Genomic DNA, 15,989 nt, shown 5'->3' with positions numbered 1-15,989 from the left:
CCTCTGCCCGCTGAAGTTGGATCATCTGCGCGGATTAAACATTTGTTTTTGTCGCTGCCTCTCCCTCCCCGCCGCTCCTCGGCTCTCCCCAGAGCTGCCCGACCATCTCACGGTGGGAATAATCTCCATGTGTGGGTTTTGATCTTCTCCTCCTTACTGCTGGGTTTTTACTCCCTCAGATTTGTGAATGAGCCGCGCCGCGCAGTGACGGTGACGGTGTGAGCGCACCGGAGGGGGAAACGGGCGGACAAACGGCCGTGCGGCGGTGACGGAGGCTCCGGGATTAATGTGAGGACGGATTATATTTTCCAGGAGCAGAATCCTCCATCAGATTCATCAGATTCAGTTGCTGTTTTTTTAAATATTATTTTTGTTGTTTCTGCAGTGACGGACCTTTGGGAACTTTCCAGACGCACTGAGATGTTTTCTCCAATTCTGTTCAATTTCCGTCTGGAGAAGTGAAATAGAAAACATCTGAAGGTGGAAATAAAAAAATATAAGGAGTAGGAGTCACAAAAGAGGCTCCTTTACTTGGACAAACACGATAAATACAAAACAAATCTGATTAAAGCGCAATAAAAACGCGCAGTTGGAGAGCATAAAACAGCTCCACTAAGTGAGCAGAAACTGGCCTGAGGTGCTGAAATAATCCTAGAATACACGCAAGAACTGCAATTAAAAGGCAGATTTTATGACAATCTCATCTTCAAAGACACTTTTGGAGCCGAAATTACACAAATTGCTGGAATAAAAATGACTTTACATGAATTAAAAATGCACGAAGCTTCAGATGGATCATAATAATCCAACTTTCCATCAAACTTAGACACTTTAAAGAAGCTGAAATGATCATAATCCATCTTTCTGCACGTTTAACGGAGACACATCTATTTATTACGTATTCATTTTTTACTTTAGTGTGAGAAAAATGAACAAAAAAACTGAAAACAATGAAGAAAGCTCGAAGAAAACTTGATGCGTAAAGCTCAAATCATCAACAACAGGCTGTGAAATAAACTCAAAAATACTTGGAGACTTTAAGCATTGAAGTTGCTTAAGAATTTAAGCAGGTAAATCTGCAAAATCTTCTTATTTAAAAACTGAGCCTGTTCTGTTCTGGAGGAGTTTGGACCAGAACCAGGAGCTGCAGGCGGGAACCAGCCGGCTGAGGAGGCGGAGGAGGGAGGCACCGAGTCCCGGCAGATGAGTGACCATGTCGGACCGGAGCGCCCCGGGCTGCCGGCTCAGACTGGACTGGGTCTACGGGTACCGGGGCCACCAGTGCCGGAATAACTTGTACTACACGGCCGGGAAGGAGGTGGTTTACTTCGTGGCCGGAGTCGGGGTCGTTTACAACACCAGGGAGCACAGCCAGAGGTTCTACCTGGGACACAATGACGACATCATCAGGTAAGACACCTGCAGCACCTGGAGGATCTGAGTGGCTACAGCTAGATAGTGTCACATTTCTGAAAACGAACCCAGCCGAATTAACTTCTGAAAGTTAATCTTTCTCATGCACAAGTGGAAGTTCTGACAAATTTCTCTGAAATACTTTGATAGTGAAAAAAGCCTAAAAACCTGACAATTTTCAGGCAAGTTCTGCAGCGTCTTTGTTGTTGTTTTTTTCTTTTTTAGAAACGAGCGTTTTTTTCTAGATGGACGCCAGAAACAAGAATATTCTGTGAAAATGTGAGTCACACTGAATCTAAAAATCTGCGTTTCGTGTTTCTCTGGTAAAATCTGACAAATTATTGACACAAAAACTGACTTTTTAAAGAGAAAAACCTCAGAAACGCTTCGTCTTTTGCAGGATCTGGCTACAGCTAGCTTATATATTTTCACGTTTCTGAAAATGAAGTACGCCGAATTAACTAGTAAAAGCTCATCTTTTGTATATGTTAGTGGATGTTCTCACAGCTTTAACTGAAATACGTTCATAGTGAAGAAAACTTAAAAAATCGAAAAATTCTCAGGGAAATTCTGCAGTGTCTTTTCCTCTTATTTTTAAGAGCACTTATAAGCATTTAGTCTGGCTGGACACCAGAAATAATGATATCCTGTGAAAACGTGAGTCACACTGAATGTAAAAATCTGTGTTTAGTGTCTGTGTGTCCAAACTTGACTGATTTGTGACACAAAAACGGACTTTTCACAGGTTAAAACCCAAAAATGGTACAAAAAGTGTTTGTTTAGCTTAATACAAGATCTAGATAATTAGTTCTGACTCCCACAATATATTTTCATATTTCTGGAAATGAAGTACACCAAATTAACTATTATTATATGTTAGTGGAATCTTAAAAAACTGAGAAATCTCAGCCAGGTTCTGCAGCGTCTTTTTCTCCTAATATAAGAGGGTTTAAGAGTGTTTATTGTGGCTGGACACTAGAAATAATGACGTCCTGTGAGTCACACTGAATGTAAAAATCTGTGTTTCATGTCTGTGCATCCAAATTTGACCGATTTGTAATATAAAAAGTGACTTTTCATGGGTTAAAACCCCAAAAATGGTGCAAAAAGTATTTGTCTAGCCTACTGAAAACTTTCTCTGGAATATTTTTGATAAAGAAGAAAATTTGAAAACTTGACAAATTCTCCGGCAGGTTCTGCAGCGTCTTTTTCTCCTGATGTGAGAGGATTTAAGGGTTTATTCTGGCTGAAAATAATGATGTCCTGTGAGAATGTGAGTCACACTGAATGTATAAACCTGTGTTTTATGGCTGTGTGTCAAAGATTGACTGATTTATGACACAAAACTGACTTTTCATTGGATAAAAATCCCAAAATGATACAATAAGTGTTTGTTTAGCCTATTCCAAAATCCGGATAATTAGTCCTGGCTCCCACTACATATTTTTTCATTTATGAAAATTAAATACACCAAATTACCTTTGAAAAATTCCTATTTCTAATGTACTAGTGGATGTTCTGAAACCTTTCTCTTAAATACTTTGATACAGAAGAAAATTTAAAAACTTGAGAATTCTCCAGCAGGTTCTGCAGCATCTTTTTCTCCTAATATAAAAGGGTTTAAGCATTTATTCTGGCTGGACACCAGAAATAATGATGTCCTGTGAAAATGTGAGTCAGACTGAATCTAAAAATCTGTGTTTTGTGTCCGACTTTATGACAGAAAAACTGGCTGAGTGTAGGTGGAAACCTCACAAATGGTACAGAAGTATTTATTACGTGATCTGGATAGGCGACGTAATTTCAGAAAAAGAAGTGTGAGGTTCCTTTTTGACATGTATTCTTGATATTTATATGTTTTCTGGCTGGACACCAGAGTCACTGACGTCCTGTAATAGAGAGACACACTGAATGTAAAAATCTGTGTCTTTTTTATGATTCATGGCACAAAAACTGACTTTTCTTGTGTAGTATGTCCCTCCAAAGTAGCTCAGATTATACCAACCCTCCCAAATCAATTTTCACTGCTTCATTAAAGAAAAAGTAGCTGCTGTCTGTTCCCATTAGTGTGTTACAGGATCTCATAAGTGGCCTGTTAGATATGGATGTAATTATGAGATATGTCATAATTACCAGATAAAGTCTTGATGTTTTTTTGGAGGGGTTTGGTCTAATTCTGTGGAGGCAAATAAGAGACTTGTTGCAAAAAAAAACATCATAAATGCCATTTAAGTCATATGAACATATATGTGTTTATATATTTATATGATACAAACAATACAGTAAAACAACAATCAGCAAAAACCATCCACAAAGACAAGTCAACAGAGACTCTATTATTAACATTTTTAAAATGGTAAAACACTGAGTAATAAGCTTTCCCACTATTTTTTATGCCTATTTAGTATAGCTGTGACACACTAACCATATAAAAATGCATTTACCATCTTCTGGACTTTAATTAATGTGCTGACAATAATTAATTATCATCAGCACTGCGTTGAGCTGCCAAAACTGCAATGGTTTCATTAAATAAGTAAACAAACGGACTAATAGTTTGTTTTGCAGCAGCTATCATTAGCTAAAAACTGTTTGTAACTCGCATGTTGTCAAACTACGATAACTTTATCATGACTTTACTTATATTTGCAAAACAATCACAAAGGTATGAAAAATGGAGAAAACGACAAACAAAATGACTCCAAAAATTCTAACAAAGGAATGCAAAATGTCTTAAAAGACAAGCAATGTGACTACAAATGAATGGAAATGCAGCCAAAAAGACAATAAAATATCAATAAAAGATGCAAAACAGCAAAAGAGGTAAAAGGAACACAAATGAATAAAAATGGCAAACAAAACAACTGTAAAAAATTTTAAAATGACAACGAATGTTTCTGAAGAAGCCACAAAGCTATGAAAAATGGAGACAAAGACAAGCAAAATGACTACAAAACAACACAAAAAAACTAACAAGACTCAACATCCAACTGAAGACATCTGAGCTGTTTTGTTAAAAAAAATCACAAAGTGACGCAAAATGGCAACAAATGACAAGTAAAATAACCATAGAAGATGCAAAACAACTAAAGAGATGCAAAATGGCTAAAAAGACAAGCAAAATGATGCAAAAATTAATAAAATAAAGATGCAACACAACTTAAGAGTCACAAAACAATCACAAAGGGATGCAAATGGCTAAAATAGAGAAACAAAACAACAGTTTAAAGAGGCAAAATGACAAAAAAATATTTGCAACACAACCAAAAGGTATGATAAATGGAGACAAAGACACGTAAAACAGTAACAAAATGATGCAAAATGACTGAATAGATTCGCAAAACAATCACCAAGGGTTGCAAAATGGCTGCAAAGACAAACACAACGCCTATAAATGGATGCAAAACGACTGAAATGAAGACCCACAGAAAAATCACAAAAGGATGCAAAACTGACTAACCAATAAAATAAATAATAACACAAAACAAATAATATGTCACAAAACAAATACAAAGGGATGAAAAATGTCTAAAAGCACAGGAAAAATGATGACAAAGGGATGCAAAAACTACCAAAAATACGAGTAAAATAACGATTGAGGTTGCAACAACAACTTAAGAGTCACTGAACAATCATAAGAGGGTGCAAATGGCTAAAAAAGACAAACAAAACCACTATAAGAATGCAAAATGACAACAAATGTATGAAAATGGCTTAAAAGACAAGTAAAATGGCTACAAATGGATGCAAAACAACTGAAAAGACTCACAAAACAATCACCAAGTAATGCAAAATAACTGAAAAGACAACAACAGTGCCCATAAATGGATGCAAAACAGCAAAACAATTACAAAAGGATGTAAAAAGGCTAAAAAGATGAAAAGGAGGGATGCAAATAAAAACACTATAAGGACTTGATGTTCAACTGAAGACTTCAGAACAGTTTTTATAACGTTAAACAAATAAAACTTCAGTCATATTCTTTACTCGAGCTCTAGTTGTTGTCAATCTTGTCCAGAAGTGTGGATCTTTGCATCAAAACGTGCTGCTTCTTTAATTATCCACTTCAGTAGGTGGCGCTGTTGTTAAAAACAGGGTCTTAGAAACGTGGTCCTCAAACTGCAGCTTCCAGCTTCCATCAAAAAAACAGTTTGAGCCTCTGCAGCTAATTTTCTCATGCATTTTTCTATAACTCACCTGTTTAAATTCTATTAAGGACTGAAGTTCTGCATAATTAAGTTCACTTTCGTCCTGAGTTAACCCACTTCTCTGACTCAATCTGTCTCTGTTTCATCTGAGATGTTTGTTTGGTCTCATCCTCCCACTTTATGCTACAGAAACAGAAGCTAAAACAGAAGCAGGTCGAGCCAGAAAACATCTCGTTGTTGTTGGGCTGATGTGTAAACAAAGTGACAAGGAAATACGGATATTTAAACTTTAATCCTTCATCCATTATGGAGACGGCAGAGCTCAGGACTTGTTCTTGTTTCTGGGTCTGATGTTCTGCTCTGTGAGCTTCATACAACATGTACAACAGTTACATTAGTGAGTCTCTGCTGAGTGCAAATACGTCACATTTAATCACATAAACTGATGACGAACCTCCGGTGGTCGAGCAAATAATCACCTCTGTGTTGAAGAAAGTCACGTCAGCAGGTGCTTCCTATAAAACTAAATGTGACATTTAGAGAAGAAACACACGGCAACATGAAAGACACATTGAAAGAGGATTTAAATGACATAGAATGAAACAGGAAGATGCTACTGTTAAAGCACAAAGCAACAGAGCCAGAAATTATTAAGAACTGTGCTGACTGATTTGGGTTTGGTAGGTGGCAACGGGACACAAAATTTATTTTAAAAAAAAAAAAAAAAAAAAGTAAAATGACCATAATGAGTTGCAAAAAGGCTAAAAATGACTCACAACATAATCACAAAGGGATGCAAAGTGGACAAAAAGACTGTGAAAACACTAACAAAGATGCAAAATGTCAAAAAAAATCAGTATAACGACTATAAAGCATTACAGAATTGTTAAAAAAAATCACAAAGTGATGGATAAAAAAACAGTAAAAATGACTACAAGGCAATGTAAAAACAACTAAAAAGGGCAAAAGAATCACTATTAAAGGATGCAAAACAACAAAACACTCACAAAACAACCACAAAGGGATGCAAAATGGCTTAAAATACAAGCAAAGCGACTACAAAGCAAAACAAACAGCTAAAAATTGCTCAGAGCAATCACAAACAGGTGCAAAATAGCTTAAAACAATAAGGAAATTTACTACAAAGGGATGCAAAATGACTTCAAACGATGACTAAAATAACTGTAAAACAATGATGATGCAAAACAACCAAAGAATCACATTATTTTAAAAAAAGGATGCAAAATGATTAAAAAGACTTTTAAAACACATAGGGATGTGAAAATGGCAAAAAAAAAAAAAGACAAGCAAAATTATCTTTAGTGGTGCAAAAGATCTAAAGACGTACAAAACAATAAAAATATGTGTTGCAAAATGACTACAATGACTCACAAAACATTCACAGATGAATACCAAATGAAAAGAACGAGGATTACAATCACATGGGATACAAAAAGGCTTAAAAGACGATCAAATTCACTATTAAAGGTTGTAAAATTGTGAAAAAATGTTTGCCAAACCGTAACAAAGACGTGCAAAATTGATCAAAAGAACAAACAAAATGGCAACGAAGGCATGCAATATGACTGAAAAATCAGAAATGAGGACAAAGTAAAAAAAAGACTCCCCAAGGGATGCAGAGTGGCTAAGAGGACGAGCAAATGACTGTGAAAGGATGCAAAACAACTGAAAGCTCTGAGAACAACCACAATCGGATGCAAAATGGCTAAAAAGCAAAACAAACAGGTAAAAATAACTCGCAGAACAATCACAAAGGAATACAAAATGACAGAAAAAGACTTACAAGCAATCACAAATTGATGCCAAATGGCTAAAAAATATGAGTAAAATTCCCATAAAATGATGCAAAATAACTAAAGAGTTAGATTTTTTAAAAACGTGATGCAAGATGACTAAAAGGACAAGCAAAACTACAGTCCTGGTCACCACTCCTTTCCTTTTTTGTATAACTTGTACAATATCTTCAGAAATAAATGGAAATGTACCAAAATCATATTATCAGAATTTTTTAAGTGGATGTCCAAAGTAATTTAACAAAAAATATTATTTTTCAACTTACATGTTGTAATTTCCAAGAGGAAATAGAAAAACAATGACATGGACAGTAATAAAGGTACCCCTCCTTAATGTTTGGTTGCACACCCTTGTGCCTCCAAACGCTTCTTGTAACCATCTAGAAGCTTCTTGCACTTCTCAGCTGGTATTTTCTCCCACTCTTCCTTTGCAATTTGTTCAAGCCCTTGAACATTTGCAGGATTCCTTGCCCTAATGGCAGATTTCAGATCATACCATAGATTTTCAATGGGATTGAGATCAGGACTCATTGCTGGCCAGTTTAAAACAGTCCATTTTTTCCTTTTCAACCATTCCTGTGTGCTTTTGGATGTGTGCTTTGGGTCTTTATCTTGCTGGAGAACCCATGATTTTCAACGCAAACCCAGTGTTCTTACACTGGGTAGCACATTTCGCTCTAAAATTCCTTGGTAGTCCTCTGATTTCAAGATTCCTGTGATACGGTCAAGGCGTCCAGTACCAGATGCAGCAAGGCAGCCCCACAACATCATGGATCCTCCACCATGCTGAACTGTTGGTAGAGTGTTCTTTTCCTCGTGTGCTTCTTTGCGCCGTCTGTAAACAAATTGTTGGTGTGCATTGCCAAAAAGCTCTATTTTTGTTTTGTCTGTCCACAACAAATTTTCCCCAGAAGGACTGTGGTTTGTCCAGGTACTCTTTAGCAAAGATCAGTCGTTCCTTTTATGCCTTTTCTTCAGCAATGGGGTCTTCCTTGTCCGTCGCCCATGAAGGCCTCCTTGGTTTAGTGTGCGCCGTATGGTACGTGCTGAAACCATTACCCCAGATTCCAGCTCAGCCTTCAGATCTTTGGATGTTTTACGTGGTGTTTTTTGCACCAACCTTCGAAGACTTCTTTCATTAGTTTTCCTCTTCCCCCCACGTCCAGGCAGGTTCTTGATAGTTCCATGCTCAGCAAACTTCTTAATAACATTGCGCACTGTTGAAACACTGATACCAAGGTCTGTGGAGATGGCCTTATGCCATTTAGAAGTCTTGTGTTTGCTAATAATAAGACTTCTGATGTCCTCAGGCAGCTTCTTTGTCTTCACCGTTGTGATAAATGAACAGGGACTAACACGTGGCTTTTTAAAACATTAAAGTCATCATTCATTGACTGGTTTATGTCATGTGGGCACTGACAGTTTATCACCAGGTGATTCTAATTTCTGATTAATGGCAGCTGAGTCAAAATGGGGTTTTTTTTCCTCACACTGATTAAAAGGGTGCCAATACCAATGTCACAGCACAATCTTTCAATTTCTCTATTTTCCCTCCTATTGCTTTTTTTTAAATTGTTGTTTTATCATTTGCTGTTCAGTATTAAACAAGAGTTGTCTGTAGAGCAAAGCTGTTTCACTAGATTCATTTTTTCAGGCGATATTCTACATTATGTATTTAAATGTCATGGGTGCCAATAATGGTGACCAGGACTGTATTACAAAGGAAGTCTCAAAAAAAAGTCTCACCAAACAGTCATGAAAGGGATGCAAAATGGCCACAAAGTCACCTTCTATTGGAGATTTTAGGTTTTTGTGAAGGATTCTATGAAAAACTGATCATTCTGCGTTAGAAAAAGAGCCGTTTACACAACATGTAATGTTACTTATTATCCCTCAGAACAGTTTTGACTCTTTAAAGTAGAAACCTACGAACACAAAGACGTTAAATACCGTTAAATACTTTATTATTTCTTCATTCATAGACTATATAATTCTGATATTTCCCACAAGCCACTAAAGCAACGCTACAGGCCCATTTTCATGGATATTATACAAATAAACAGAACAAAGATAAAGCAACATTTCAAATCTAATCAAACAAAAACAGCCTGTCAGGAGAAATTCTCTGCAGAAGCTGAAATCGTTCTCATTTTTCTGGTTTCATCAGAAACCTGAGTTGAACATAAATGAGCTTCGTGTTGTCAGAACCCTGGAAACCCTTGAAAGCCTCACAGCCTGTTGATGCCAGGAACTAATTAAACATTTGTTCAGAGTGTAAAAGCAGTTCACAAACACAAACGCTGTAATCTGGGCTTATGTGATGGTTACATAATAGAGTCTGTTTCTGCAGTGAGAAGGTCTTCGAAGGGTCACAGTCAGATCTGCAGGTCTTTAGCCTCGTCTACGTCCAGTCAGGTTACGTTTCCTACCTCGTGTTTCCAGCTGTTTTACAGAGAAACATCCAACATTAACAAACATCTGGATCTTGGACAGATTATTGAAGGAAAACACATAAAAACATGCATATCTTGTAACCAATTCTTGACTTTTATTGTCCTTTTGCTCATCTTTGTAGTCATTTTGACCCCCTTTGTTGTCCTTACGCACATCTTTTTAGTGTTTTTACCTCTTTTTATGGTCAGAGCACATTTCTTTGTAGTGTTTTTGCATCACTTTATGGCTGTTTAGTGTCTTTTTTTGAGGATGTTTTGCATTTCTTTGAGATTTTGGGCTTCTTTTGTTTCTTTTTGGTCATTGTGCATCTCTGTGTGGTTGTTTTGCTAGTCTTTGCATCCCTTCAGGGTCATTTTGCGTTCCTTTTGTAGATGTTTTGCATTTTTTTGAGGTTGTTGACCATCCCATTGTGGTTGTCTTGCATTTCCTTTTGCATCCCTGTGTGGTTGTTTTGCTTGTATTTTTTTAGCCATTTTATGTCTTCTTGTGGCTTGTTTTGTTTGACATTTCGTTAAGGATATTCAGTATCTCTTTGTGGTCAATTTTCATCTTTTTTAAAGCTATTTTTCATCCCTTTGCCTTTTTAGCTATTTTATATCCCTTTTTGATATTTTTGCTCATCTTTTTTAGTCATTTTGTGTCTCTGTTGTCATTTTGCATGTATTTTTTTTTGCCATTTTATGTCTCCTTGTTTGTTTTGTTTTATATTTCTTTAAGGTTATTCAGTATCTCTTTGTGGTCACTTTGCATCTTTTTTAAAAGCCATTTTGCATCCTTTTGTGTTTGATTGTCTTTTTAGCTATTTTATATCCCTATATTTTTGCTGGTCTTTTTAGTCATTTTGTGTCCCTTTGTGGTCATTTTTCATGCATTTTTAGTTGTTTAGTCTCTCTGGTTGTTTTGTTTACCGTTGTTTGTCATTTTGTGTCCTTCCGGTATTTCTTTTGGTTATGTTTTGAGATATTTTACGTCCCTTTGTGACCATTTTACGTCTTTTTGTGAGGGCACATATGACCCTTGTTTACCTGATTAAATTTTAGGAAATTATTCTATCACACACCGCAGCATGAGAAATATTATTGATAGATTATCAGACTGCTAGATGTAGCTGCTTCTCCACCTTCTTGAGATCTCCTCTATTTTATTCCCTGTAATGGATTCAAATATGGGAGCTGTTTGAACGCATTTAAAACTGACTAGTGTACAAATAATTCTAGGAGGCATTTTGTAATAATTGCAGCGTTTCTGCTCGTGTTTGAATGAATGATTTCCACTGTGGAGTGAAGCAGCAGAAGGGATTTTCTCTGTTGATGAGAGCAAATTAGAGCGAGTGGAGGAGGGAGATGATTCAGCGAGGAGGTCGCTCATTCATCGAAACATGGACACACACACACACACACACACACACACACACACCTGGTGTATTCAGCAACACTGAGTCATCGCAGCAGCAGGCGTGTTTGGACAGTTTATACAGCAGGACAGTCAGCTGCAGCCTACGGTGGTGTTAGTGTGTGTGTGTGTGTGTGTGTGTGTGTGTGTGTGTGTGTGTGTGTGTGTGTGTGTGTGTGTGTGTGTGTGTGTGTGTGTGTGTGTGTGTGTGTGTGTGTGTGTGTGTGTGTCTGTGTGTGTGTCTGTGTGTGTGTCTGTGTGTGTGTCTGTGTGTGTGTGTCACACTAATTGAAAAGCTGGGTGCTGCCAGCCGGACACACTCTCTGATAGAAGTGTTAGGTTTGTGTTTGTGCCAGATTCTCTCTCAGCCGACTGCAGGTTTCCAGCTGCAGCTCAAAAACTAAAAAAAAAGGGTTAGGATCAGATCTGAGTCCTTCGGAACCTTTTATCGGATCTCATTTAGCTCAGGATGGTGTGGTGGCTCATTGAGTTAAGCTTTCATCATTTTCCACTAACTGAAATTATAAATAAGTACAAGTCACAGATTCAGTTAAATTAACCAGCAGGACCATTAATTAAAGTCTAATTGGTGCTTAAGTAAAACTGACAACCTGAAAAATTAAATGAGCAGCAGGAAGAGTCTGAAAAAATAAACATTAATAAGATATGTGAATGTGAATAAAATATTGAGAAGCAGTCTGAAAAAATATTACAAGATTTTTTAAAAATAAATTGCTTGAAAATATGGCAGAATAAAGTTGGAATAAAAATATCAGAAAAATAATAATAAAATGTCAGACAACGGAGTTAAAAAAAATGTTGGAAAAATAGCAGTAAAACATCAGATTCTCGGTTTGAACATCAGTGTCACCGGTTCGTCCTGATGCATCGACCTATTCATCACTGCTGGCACTGCTACCGTTACCGTGGAAACCTGCCAACACCCCATTACAGCACGACGGATGGAGACGAGTTCTGGACGTAGATGCTTAAAAATACCCCGAATGGATTCAGCCAGAAAGTCATTAAACTGATTTTACCTTCGTCTGTTTAACTCTGAACAGCATCTCATCTAATCTGCAATAATGTAACGTAGAAACATAAATGATTTCTTTTTCTGCATATAAACACACACTTAAAAAGTCACATTATACAATTTTGAATGGTTTAATTAAACACTTTATATCAGTAAAATTCTGTTTTTGTAGTCCTAGTTGTGTTAAAATTCAAAGGTTTTTTGCAGGAAGTTTTCAATAATTGCAAAGTTGTAATTTCACATATTTCTAGTTTATTAGCTGCTACTATATCTGAGAGCTGTAAACTTTATTTTCATGTAATTATCAACTCATTTCACGTAGAAAACACTCTGTTAACACAGCAGCTTCAACAGCAAACTAACTATTTTTTATATTTCTAAAACTAAAGAGGCTGCACAAAACAGATTTAAAAAAAAAAAAACAAATAAAACACCAAAAGTATAAAAGAATTCAACAAGAAAAGCACTCAGAAAGCGCAGTACTCCACCAAGGTTGTTCTTTCCTCCATATACCGTTGTCAGAAATGCAGAATTTTTTATTTATTTTAGAAATTTATCGTTTATTAGTTATTGATGATCAGAAATCATGGCATTTAACATAGATGTACCTACAAACAAAATGTGTCTTATGCATGTATACGTTATGTATAGATACTGAATTGTAGTAGGATCGCAATCATGTGATCATCAGCAGGCAGCTGACGAGGTGTTCGCTCGTTGTCATGGTTACAGTGACGCTGTGCCGCTATCTGGCAATCATACTGAAATCTTTAACAAATCTGTAGATCCAGACTATAAGCCACATCACTGCCAAAATCTAATCACTTGGTCCTTGTGTCATTTCTGACCTTCCTTGAAAATTTCATCCAAATCCATTTGTCCGTTTTTGAGTAATGTTGCGCACAGACGGAATAACAGACGGACAGACAAACATACGCTGATTGTCAGGCCGTGTTCCTTGAAGTAATGCAATCTCCATTACTGGACCACAAATATTCAGATCATGGCTGCAAAAAATGCTTATTTTCAATAATCAGTTAGTTGTTTTGTGTATAAAATGATATCTAAAAATGAAATATCAGAGCTAATGTTACGTTTATGAACTGATATGACAAATAAATCAACATATATGGAAAGTTTGATCAAGAAAATGTCTGCAAACCTTTAGAAAGTAGAATCTGGAGCTGTTTTAGCATCTTTAACCCTCTGATTTCCAAACAGTTTCTGGGTTTTTATTTGCTTCTGTCACATTTTTATTCACTGTAGGTTTGTTTTTTACTACAACATAAAATCCTGCACCTCTATGGAAACAGAGCAACCATGAAGCAGGAGGGAGAACTCAGAAATGTCTTCTGTACAGAATGACACAGTTAGAATGCTATAAATCATTAAACAAAAAGTTGAATTTTTGATTTTTTTTAAACTGAAAAAAAACTGCGAAAAAAGTGCATCATTTTTCCAAGAGGCCACAGCTGTTACCAAAACTGGAAAAGAAAATAATGACTCTACATACTATGGATAATTTACTATTTACTCCTTTAATTTGTTTCCATACTAGATTCCTTCCTGCTCTGTGGAAACACTGCCTGCAGTTCAACCGAGAAGTTCTTGAATTTTTGTAAAGTGACTGTTGGTCACAGATGAGTCACTGATGGCTTCAAAATTGCACCAAAGTACACAGAATTTTCCTTTTTTACAAAATCTGGCTGTTGCAAATATTTTATTTTATGTGAATTTTCAAAAGAGACACGCAGAAAAAGCTCAAGCAATGTCAGAAAAGTTCAAAATATGATGATTTCTTCTGTTTTCATGGTTTGTAGCTCTGATAAATGGTGTAATTTTGATTGATCTTTTTTTTTTTTTTTTTTTAAAGACAACATTATTTCAAACCCCGCTGTCAGGTTTTGTGGCTCAGAGAGTTAATAGGTCTGAAAACGCTGACAGGTGACACTTAAACTTCAATATTTTTGCCGCTGTGAGTTGTGATTTTGCCCACAGACACCAGTCAGCCTCTGATTCTGAAACAGTGACAGCAGCTGAAGTCAAACGTTAACGAAGGTCTTGTTTAATGAAAACAGCAGCTGCTCTTCACCATCGCGCTGAAGCTCACATTTGACTGGAGGGAAGAAGTCGCTCGCTGCTGCACTGCGGCTGGAAAATGGGAAAGAAAATCTGCAGACGACTGAGGCAACGATTGCATTTGCATTTTAGCCACTTAGCGGGTCGCTGTGATCCAGACTGACAGCAGAGCAACAACATCAGCCACCAGATCAGCAAGTTTACCAGCTGCCAGATGAGCAGGAAGCAGCAGGAAGTGGCAAACCCACTTCATACCGGAGAAACATTAAAACAGCCGCAAGATGAAGGAAAACCAGATTTTTCAGACTTGTATTGGACAAAAATATCATCAGGTCTAATAATCTTCTGTGGATAGAGCAACTACACCTTCAGCAGCAGATGGTAATATTATCTCCTTTGGCAGACATGATGTCTTGTTGCTGTTCTGAATCATCTCTGACATCGATTTACTGAAACGTTTGACCTTTTCCTCCAAAGTTCATCCATTTGCTGATTTTTGAGGGTTTTCTGAACCTGCCAAAGTGTTAGAACTGAACTGGACCAACACGTTATGTATGTAAACATGTTCATATGGATCAGAACAACCGATTGTTTTTAAAAAAAATAAATAAATTTTAAAAAAAATTTTAAAAATGTCCTTAGAAATTATTGCTCTAATCTTCAGTGAGCTTAATAGGAAGATATTAATAAAATATATAAATATATTATGAAAATGTCAAGATTTTTTAAATGTTCCGAATCTAGTATGATGTTTTTATTAAAATATCTTATAAAATGAATGAAAATAATAATACCATTTCTTGAACATGTTTTTAAAATATTGGGCGATTTTAAAAATGACAAAAAAAATCTTAAAGTGTATAAAAATATGTCCCAAATGTCCCAAATGTAGTGGAAAATTTTTAAGTATATATATTTTAAAAATTATTTTAAAAATCTAAATAAAATGTATTAATGTACAAAATATATTAATAAGAACTTCTATATATATTTTGATTAAAAACATTTACACCATTTCCAAAGAAATATTGTCTAAAAAGTATTTAAAATATCATTAAAATGTTTAAAAAAACATGAATAAAAAGGCAAAAATATCAATTAAGTGTCTTAAATATATATTATTCCAAAAAAAGTGAGAAAAAAATTTCTGTTAATAAAATATTTTTTAAAAATCTATAAAATTTCCGAAGATATTAGTCAAATATGAGACAAATATTAAGAAAATGCCAGAAAATACTACTGTAATGTCAGAAAAATGTTGATGAAATGTCAAACTATCTTAACAAAATGTCAGAAAAACATGACAAAAATGTTTAAAAAATATTTTCAAATATTAAATATATATTATTAAAAAAATTAAATTACAAAAGTTGATATTTATAAAATGTAAAAAAAAATCAAGAAAATTTCTAAAAATATTAATCAAATCTAGGAAAACTGTCAGAAAATACTACTTCAATGTCAGAAAAATGTCAATAAAATGTTCAAAAATGGATATAAATGTCAGAAATATGAATAAAATGTTATTATTATTAGTTGTCTTTGAAATGGCAAACAAACAAAATCTAACATTAAATATGCTTCCGTTAAAAATGTCATTTTAAATGCAGTTTAGTCACACAAGAGTGTGATTTTGTTGTTAGATTTAATGAT

General features: G+C 35.7%; 1 protein-coding gene across 5 annotated transcripts in view; it reads left to right on the top strand.

Annotated features, from left to right (window-relative positions):
* The first annotated feature begins 1,213 nt into the window (after positions 1 to 1,213).
* The window catches only part of LOC111572928 (echinoderm microtubule-associated protein-like 6), a 128,421-nt gene continuing 113,645 nt past the window's right edge, over positions 1,214 to 15,989 (top strand). For all 5 annotated transcript variants that reach the window (XR_008604388.1, XM_055018672.1, XM_055018670.1 and 2 more), the window contains exon 1: positions 1,214 to 1,410. Coding sequence is in view for 4 of the 5 variants with exons in the window: in XM_055018672.1 (XP_054874647.1) it covers positions 1,214 to 1,410 (197 nt within the window). In the remaining variant the exon portion in view is untranslated. The remainder of the gene's footprint in view (positions 1,411 to 15,989) is intronic.

The sequence above is a fragment of the Amphiprion ocellaris genome, chromosome 16 (genome assembly GCF_022539595.1).
Source record: "Amphiprion ocellaris isolate individual 3 ecotype Okinawa chromosome 16, ASM2253959v1, whole genome shotgun sequence".
Lineage (NCBI taxonomy): Eukaryota > Metazoa > Chordata > Actinopteri > Pomacentridae > Amphiprion > Amphiprion ocellaris.
This window is presented reverse-complemented; position numbering and strand designations above follow the sequence as displayed.